This window comes from Geotrypetes seraphini, chromosome 16 (genome assembly GCF_902459505.1).
Source record: "Geotrypetes seraphini chromosome 16, aGeoSer1.1, whole genome shotgun sequence".
Lineage (NCBI taxonomy): Eukaryota > Metazoa > Chordata > Amphibia > Gymnophiona > Dermophiidae > Geotrypetes > Geotrypetes seraphini.
Genome location: NC_047099.1, coordinates 1,429,191 through 1,438,845, shown reverse-complemented (window position 1 = coordinate 1,438,845; position 9,655 = coordinate 1,429,191). Strand labels below are relative to the sequence as shown.

General features: G+C 44.0%; 1 protein-coding gene across 1 annotated transcript; it reads right to left on the bottom strand.

The window, feature by feature from the left end:
• Nucleotides 1-8,175, bottom strand: C3AR1 (complement C3a receptor 1). The gene is made up of 2 exons (XM_033923741.1): nt 8,098-8,175; nt 1-2,034 (listed from the first exon to the last, which is right to left on the bottom strand). Exon 2 carries the CDS (start codon nt 2,019-2,021, stop codon nt 681-683), a length of 1,341 nt encoding a protein of 446 aa, XP_033779632.1. The 5' UTR covers nt 2,022-2,034; nt 8,098-8,175; the 3' UTR covers nt 1-680.
• Nucleotides 8,176-9,655: the final 1,480 nt, after the last annotated feature.

Here is a 9,655-nt window from a genome sequence, read left to right as displayed (position 1 = left end):
GTAAACTTAGGACTGAATCAAATCTTTTGGGAGAATCTGGACCCAGTAAGAAATGCTGGTCAAAGATATGAGGGGACAATTCAGAGATGAATGCAGGGGAGGGGGAAGGGGATTCTGTGAAGGAGGGATCTCTCTCCATTTAAGCCTCATTCTCTGTAATACCTTTTCTCCACCTCTCACTCAACGCATCCACAGTCGCTCTTTACAGTCTGATACAGGTTTCAACAATATCAAACAGTTAAGATGTATGATTTATAGATTGCTATATTATATATGGTGCTGTAAAGATACATCAAAGAGTTATATGCAATCTCATGCCCTTAAGGGTTTACAGTATACACTTGGGAGGTTTCAAGTGATATAGAATTAGTGGCAAGAATGGAACTGGACGCCAGATCTTCAAGTTTCACAGCTCTGAGTGACTCCAGCTGAATGTTACACAGTGAGAGATGGTGGTTGCCGTGGGATCAGAGTTGGGTCTACAGGTGTCAAGTTTTTCTCAGTGTTACACAATGGAGTTGTTGGCAGGAGTGGAACTGAAAGTTTTATAGCTCTGAGACTGCAGGCTGATGGTCATAATGAGAGTTTATAGTAGGGGTTGGAATACAAATGGCACTCATGACCTTTTTCTTAAACCCCTTTTCCTAGAACAGGTAGAAGGGATTGTAAACTCTTCTTCCTCAAATAACAGTGCTGTTTATATTGCCATCCATGGAAGACCTCGTTTTGCTCCAGGAAGGAGCCGTAGAGCGTGTGACCTCCTCAATGAAGGCGCTCTCAAAGGCACTCCGAAGAGACTTGCGGATTTTCTCTTTGAAGTCTCGTCCTGTGAAGACGTAGAGCAGTGGGTTCACGCAACTGTTGGCATATGCCAGAGCCTGGGACATGTGATCGAGCCAATCCACCGTTGGAGACCTCACATAGAGCACCAGAATGCCTAATACGTGATAAGGAATCCAGCAGAAGAAAAATACAGCCACAACGCTAAAGACCATTCGCAACGTCTTGCCGTGAAATTTGGCAAACTTGGCACCTCTCACCTTCCATGTAATACTGATATAGCAGGCCAAAATAATGGAAAATGGAACCAAGAAGCCAAAGATTGCACGGGTGAAGGTGATAATCTTGAGGTTGACTGTCAGGTCATGATTGTCAGAAAAATCATAGTACCAGGCCGGGGAATCAGTTCCAGGTATTAGGACTGCTGTGACAGACACCCTATTAAGAGATACTGAATTAAACCCCTGAGGGAGCTTAGAAGTCCTGCTGGACCAATCGTTCTGTTGACCATGACTAGATATATCATTAGGTAGCCAAGAGATTGTGAATCCCTCATGAGGTTCAGTAGTTGGGTTTATGGTGCTCCTATCCGTTAGAAAATGTCCTGGAGCATCCTCAGGGGCTTCTTTAGGAAGGTTGAACATTGAACTTGTATGATCTAAGAAGCCATAATCTACAGTTGGTCCATAGTCATAATCCAGGTTATCAGTATAGTAATTATACTCACAAGTGATCTTACCGTGGCTTTCTGTGGTTTTCCGGTACAGAAAAACTGGCACACACATCAGAAAAGCCAGACACCATACTCCAAGGCACAGTGCTGATGCCAGAGTCACTTTTCGGTGGTTCTGGGACCAGACTGGCTTGATTACCAGCAGACAGCGGTCAGCACTGATGGCCACTAGCAGGAAGACGCTGGCAAACATGTTGAGGATCACAACCGAGGGGATGAGCTTGCAGAGGACAGCCCCATAGGGCCAATGCCCATTGAGTAGCAAGTGGGCGATGGAAAAGGGCAAGGACAGGCAACAGAGGAGGTCAGCCAGTGCCAGGTTGAGGAACCACACGGTGTTGACAGTACGTCTCATCCTGAAGCCTGCCACCCAGATCACCAAGGCATTGCCGGGGAGTCCCAGAAGGCATGTGAGAGCGTAGATCGCTATGGTGACTGCATATTCTGGTGGGAGTGAGTCTGCATCACGCAGGAAGCTCATGCTGTGGTTCTCCTGTGTGGGGAGCATTCCTCTGCGTGTGCTGTAACATAAGACTGGAGATTAATGATGCATTCTGGGGGTAAATTTTCTAAATGTCACTAAAATTTAGATGCTGAGATGATGTGCCTAACTTAAGGTGCGAGCACTGACGCTAGCTCAGTGGCTGGCATAAATTCTCACAGTTAGACCCATAAATGATAGCTTTGTATAACCTGTGCACCTAACCGCCTGCCATGCCCCAGACTGCTCAGGCCCCTCCCAGTTCCACATCCCCTCGAAGTTTCTCACTCTAAAATGTGAAGCTACGGACAGTTACATGGCTACTGAATTGTTCTAAACAAAAAATAAAGCAGAGAGCTGCAACCAATAACGGGATTCAAAAGTAAATCTCAAAGATAAGAAAAAGAAATCCCTAAAGAGTATATACCACAGAAAAATACTATAATATCAGAGCAATGTACTCAAATTACAAAGTTAGAAATATTGTACAGATTTATTAATTTAAAATTTGCAAAAATATCACAAACTTTTCATAGAATAGCATACACAGAACACCATACAAACACTACAAACAAACCAAATGAACCAGACAAAATATAACAACATATAACATGTAACATATAACAAGCACTATCAAACCAAGCTGGAAAAGGCCACACAAAAGATCATACAATGATATATAAATATAGCTGTGTTCAAAAGTTCATAGATCACTTAGCTTGAAAGTTCAAAGTCTTCCTGGAACAATGTCCATGAGGAGTAAAGCAAGCAAGATCGAGAGGCGACCCGGGGAACTATAGACTGGTGAGTTTGACCTCAGTTCCGGGGAAGATGGTCGAATCACTGATCAGGGAAGGTATCAATGAGCATATAGAAAAAAATAAACTGATGAGAACAAGCCAGCACGGTTTCTATAAAGGACGATCGTGCCAAACATAAGAACATAAGCAGTGCCTCCGCCGGGTCAGACCATAGGTCCATCCTGCCCAGCAGTCCGCTCCCGCGGCGGCCCGAACAGGTCACGGCCTGTCTGAGTCACCAGAAGGGGCCCCCTTGCCACCTTGGTTTCCCATTGAGTCCTATCTTCCCATCGAAGTCCTAACCCTCCGGTCTTGCACATGCACGACCTGGTTGGATTTCTATACTTATTACCTAGTTAGCTTTCTATACCTGTGTTACATCCCAGCACCTCTCTCAGTATCCCACGATCCCCCTATCCCTCAGGAATCCGTCCAATCCCTGTTTGAATCCTTGTACTGTACTCTGCCTGATCACTTCCTCCGGTAGCGCATTCCAAGTGTCCACGACCCTTTGTGTGAAAAAAAACTTCCTTGCATTTGTTCTGAACCTATCTACTACATTTCTTTGAGGGGATAAGCAAACATTTGGACCAAGGTAACCCCATTGACATAGTTTATCTGGATTTCCAAAAAGCCTTTGACAAGGTACCCCATGAGCGCCTGCTGAAGAAACTGTGGAACCACGGGGTGGAAGGGGACGTCCACAGATGGATCCAAAACTGGCTGGTGAATAGGAAGCAGAGGGTAGTAGTAAAAGGACACTACTCTGACTGGAAAGGGGTTATGAGTGGTGTCCCGCAGGGGTCAGTGCTGGGACCGTTGCTGTTCAATATATTCATTAACGATCTGGAAACGGACACGAAGTGCGAAGTTATCAAGTTCGCGGACGATACAAAACTCTCCAACAGGGTCAAAACTGTTGAGGAATGCAAAGAACTGCAGAGCGACCTGAACAAACTGTGTGAGTGGGCAAAAAGATGGCAGATGAGCTTCAATGTGGAGAAATGTAAGGTCTTGCACATGGGGAAAGGGAACCCCATGTACAACTATACAATGGGAGGAAGGGTGATGGGGAAAGGCACCCTAGAAAAAGACCTGGGGGGTATTGGTGGATACAACAATGAAGCCAGCGGCGCAATGTGCAGCGGCCTCAAAGAAAGCGAACAGAATGCTGGGCATTATCAAAAAAGGTATCACTACCAGAACGAAGGAAGTTATCCTGTCATTGTATCGAGCAATGGTGCGACCACATCTGGAAAACTGTGTCCAATACTGGTCACCGTACCTTAAGAAAGACATGGCGATACTTGAGAGGGTCCAGAGGAGAGCAACTAGGATGATAAAAGGAATGGAGAACCTTTCATATGCCGAAAGGTTAGACAAACTGGGGCTCTTTACCCTGGAAAAGCGGAGACTGAGAGGAGACATGATACAGACGTATAAAATCATGAAAGGCATAGAGAAGGTGGAGAGGGACAGATTCTTCAGACTAGCGGGGACAACAAAAACAAGAGGTCATTCAGAAAAACTGATAGGGGACAGATTCAAAACGAATGCAAGGAATTTGTTCTTCACTCAAAGGGTGGTAGACACCTGGAACACGCTTCCAAATGAGGTAATAGGACAGAGTACAATACTGGGCTTCAAAAAGGGACTGGATGACTTCCTGGAAGCGAAGGGGATTGCAGGGTATAGATAGAAGGTTACTCTACAGTTCAAAAACGAAAAGCGTATGTGAGTTTTAGGGTAGGAGCACTATCAGGTCCTGGATCTGAGGGGCCGCCGCGTGAGCGGACTGCCGGGCACGATGGACCTCCGGTCTGACCCAACAGAGGCAATTCTTATGTTCTTAAGATGATTGTGGGCCATCCAGAAAGGAAAAAAATAAAAAAGACCAACATCCCAGGCAGATTAGATCAAATCCAACCTCCATATCACAAAATGCAGATGCTAGTGCAAACGTGCTGTCAGTAAACAGTATAATAAGTTAGATAATCAAGAAGGTCTCAAACCAAGAGGACAGAGAGCATTTTCAAAATCTTCATAAGCAGAGATGAAATGCCATATCAGGCAACCAATCTTCTAACATCTCCTCACACTTCCTCAACACAGGCCGTGTTTCGATTAAATCGTTGTCAAGAAGAAGAAAGCAACAGGCAGGGAGCCAAAACCAAATGCAAAGAGCAACGCTGAGTACACAGCTGCCACACCCACACTGAATTGTTCTTAACACAACTGACCTTATTCTATAGCTTGTGTGTGCAAATTTGCACACTAATCGTAAATTTGAGTGTGCAAGCTTATAGAATTAAGGGGTATGTTCCCTGTTAAGAACAAGATCCCAAACATGGCTGTCTGACTGGACTGCACAAAACATTCTCAGGCAGAAGTGTTTTGCCCCCACTTTATGTGGGCATTTGCTCAGTTTCTTTATTTGTAGATCGCATGGCTGTATGAGAACCTGAGTTTGGCATTGTTCCCCCACCAGGTTTTCACCTTTTTTTCTTTTTTTTTTAACAATCTAACACAGCTTAGTTTTATATCTAAGACTGGCGAACGGTGTTATTTTCCCAAGGTGTGGACACACTCCCAGCTCCCTTTTTGAATAGGAAGGGCTGGTAGTGTAAGAAGATTCTGTGACAAAGTTGAACTGCCTTGAACTCATCAATTGTAAGTTTTCATTCTTCATCTTATTAAAGAAAGCTGTTGAAGAAATACAGCCTGACTGGTAACACTAAGATTACAGAGGTAAGGGTTAACTGAATAGGAGCCTGTTACAGTTGCCAATATAACTCAGAGGAGTCCTTGCTTTCAGTACAAAGCCTGAGGAGACTTCTACAAAGACTGTACAGTATAGCTGTAGCTGTATAGTGTGCTACCGTCAGTGCAAGAAAATAGTGTTGGCATTACTCAGAAAGAGTCAGAATTAGAACTGAGGGACAAGGGGAGTTGCCTCCGCTGGGTCAGACCAGAGGTCCATCGCGCCCAGCAGTCCGCTCCCGCGGATAAAGTGGCTTCTCTAAGGTAGGGTTACCAGAAGTCCAGATTTACCTGGATATGGCACTTTGTCCGGGTTTTGAAAAGCTTCCAGCTTGGGACCTTGTCAGGAGGGCATCTGCACATGCGCAGGTGTGATGTGGTGACATTGTGCACATACATGTGACATTATCGCATGCACAGGTGCCCTCCCGATGCGGCTAGGAGCATGTTGAGGGGGCGGGGCTGGGGGGCGGAACCACGGGTCTGGATTTTACAGGAGTAAAATCTGGTAACCCTACTCTAAGGTCATACACAGGACTGAGTGACAGAGCTGGGGATTAAAAGTGAGACCTTGAAAGAAAAAAAGACATTCTGGAGGTCACACACACAGCATCAATGTGGAAGGGCAGAATCTGAACTTGGATTAAAGGTCCTAGACTGACCAGTAATTCTGCATGTTAACCAGACTCCCCCGACACCTTCCAAGCTCAATAACAGTTCAAAATCTGAATATGTGTGGCAAGTTCACAGGACACCCTGGTCATTAGCTACATCAGCTCACCTGACACAAGGATGCCGGAAGGATGAGAGCCAAGAATCTTAGTAATAAAGAGGTCCCACTGCATGCTAACGGTCGCTATTGTCTTTCTCTCTTCCTCTCCGCTTTGCTATGCCAGATGCTAGTTTAGCAACTGTCCAGAATTCCCTTTACAACCACTAACCCACCCCCGTCACAAGCAAAAGGAGATGGAAAAAGTCAAGGATACTGCTCTGCTTGTCACTCTCTGCCAGCCTCACTGCCTTCCCTCTCCTGCCACACATCCCGAAACTCAAATTCACCTTCACCAGCATTTTCTACTAGTTAAAAATAGAGAAGACTCAGCAATCTGAGAGGGAAGCACCACACTTCTATATGCTATATTTAAGGCTTTCAGTTCATTTCACAGGCTGCTGGAATCCATCTGTCTATCCAGAAGCAAATCTGTGGTGAATTTACCCCACTGAACTGATGGGAGCTGAATTACTCCAAGGCAAGATTTTTAAAAAATGCTGAAAACTCCATATACCAAAGGTTTTCAATTTCTTCCTGGCTAATAGCATTTAGGAAATATCTGCTCGAGTAGCCTAGTGGGTAGGACAGGAGCATGAGAACCAGGGGAACTGGGTTCATTCCCCAGTTCAGCTCCTTGTCACTCTGGGCAAATCACTTCACGCATGGTTGCCCCAGGTGCAAAAGAAGTACCTGCACCCTGTTACACCCCCGCCCCAGCCCTGCCCCCCACTGTCTGCTGTCGTTGGGCAGGAGGGCATCCCGCAGATGCGATGCGATGATGTCACACACATGTCCCGACAGCGATTCATAGAAACAAAGTGCCTGGTATTTGTTTACATTTTTTCATCTTACAACAAGTGTGTCAGAAAATAACAGCTGAACTTATACAATATCACTTGAATATCTATCATTATCAATTTCATTAGTAAAAATAAAACCCTCCTTCCCAACCCTGTCATTGCACATGTGATTACATATATACAATATTTTCTATTAATCCAACCCATCAATATATAATTAAAGTCCCTCCCCGCCCTTTTACAAATTCAGTGCGCCGGCCTGCACTAAAAACTGCTTCAGCGGTTTTGGAAAAGGGGGGATAATATGTAAACCGCTTTGATTGTAACCACAGAAAGGCAGTATATCAAGTCTCACCCGCTTTCCCTTCATCTATGTATAAATAAAATGTATATTGTGCACACATCTCTACATGTATGCATATATAAGTTCATACATGTATACACAGATATAAATATATATATAAACATACATAACCATTATTTCTAGGAAGAAGAGCATGAATTTTTGTCTGTTTCTTCTAAGGGCAGAATAAATAGAATGATCAGATTCACCTCCTAACCCAGAATAAAGGTCAAGGAAAGACTGAATTGACAGCGACCTTAGGAGGTCACCTCCAGCTCCATTTTTTTCTCATACTGGAAGGGATTTCAAGAGAGCCAAAGAATGATGTGACTGAAAAGGACCTCAAGCATATCATCTTAAGTCAGAGAATGATTTCAGAAAAGCAAGATTCATCACAGTAGATTATATGGTCCCCAAAATAAATGCATCTCCCTAGGATCTGATCCACTGGGAGGTGATTTCCTCAGATCTTCTTCTCCTCACCGCCAGCCCACAAGCCTGAAAGAACGCAAGAGGAGGGCAAGAAGCAATCAGATGTACTAACCGCCTAGAAGTCGCAAGATTATGGCGGTATAGAAGAATAAAGTTATTATTATTATTATTACACAGCTTATGCATTTTCACTTACCAATCGGCTCCACCACAGGAATGATTGTGATGGTGCTAGCAGGGGGCAGGGGTTCCTCTAAAAACAGCAGCTCAGCTTAGTCAAAGAATATTTTTAGGAAGTTGGCTTACAAGTACCCAAAATACGCAACCTCAGCCCTCTCACATATATTTTGCTGACTTCTCTATGTTGTGGTCACACATGTCATACCCACAGGAAGTGCTACTGAGTCATATCTGGGCCCATCCAGCTCCTGTCCTTTAGCCTGCCTGGACTCCTGTTCCCCAGATGGTTAGATCCTGACATTAAATCGCTTTGAAAATTGACTCACATTTATGTCTATCTTTGACATAGCGCAATTTATGGCATCTAAATACTGGTCAGGAAATGGGGACTTAAACTCTAATCTCTAATGGAATCTTTTTGATGCTGCGGCCTCACCTCGAACACTGTGTGCAATTCTGGTCACCACATCTCAAAAAAGATACAGTGGAATTAGAAAAGGTACAAAGAATGGCAATAAAAATGGTAAAGGGGATGGGACCACTCTCCTATGAGGAAAGGCTAAAGCGGTTAGGGAGATGGCTCAGGGGTGATATGATAGAGGTCTATAAACTAATGAGTAGATATGAATCGCTTGTTCACTCTTTCCAAAAATACTAGGACTAGGGGGATATGCGATGAAGCTACTAAGTAGTAGATTTTTTTAAAAACTGGAAATAATAATAATAATAATTTTATTCTTATATACCGCCAAAGCCGTGGTAGTTCGAGGTTGCTTACAACAAAGAAGAGCTGGACAATCAGCGAATATAGGTACAATGTAAGATCATCAAAATACAGGAGAGCATGATACGGAGGTGAGGCATGAGAGATCTTGGGAACAATTTGGTTGTAGACGGAGAGGTAGGGCTTAAGAGGACTCGGTTACAAATTGGTTGAACAAGTTTGTTTTTACAAGTTTTCTGAAACTTAGGTAGGAAAAGGAGTGCGTGATAATGCTACCCAACCAATCATTCCATTGACCTGCTTGGAAGGCAAGTGTTCTGTTCAGGTATCTTTTGTAACGGCAGGCCTTTAGTGTTGGGTGGTTGAATAGATGGACTCTGCGTGTGGGTCTGGATGGACATTCTAGGTTGAAGTGGGGAACCAAGTACATGGGGGGCCGAACCTAGAATGGATTTGAAACAGAGACAGGCAAATTTGAACACCACTCTCGCTTCGAGGGGCAGCCAGTGGAGTTTTTGGTAATAGGGAGTTAGGTGTAATTAACCTCTGGAATTCGTGGTGAATGTGGTGAAAGCAGTTAGCTTAGCAGGTTAAAAAAAAGGTTTGGTTAATTTCCTAAACAGAAGTCCATAAGCCATTATTAAGATGGACTTGGGAAAATCCACTGTTTATTTCTAAGATAAGCAGTATAAAAGCTGTTTTACTCTTTGGGATCTTGCCATATACTTGTGACCTGGATTGGCCACGGTTGGAAACAGGATACTAGGCTTAATGGACCTTCGGTCTTTCCTAGTATGGAAACTCTCATGTTTTTAATGATCTCCAGTTATCTATAATGAAAAGAGATTTG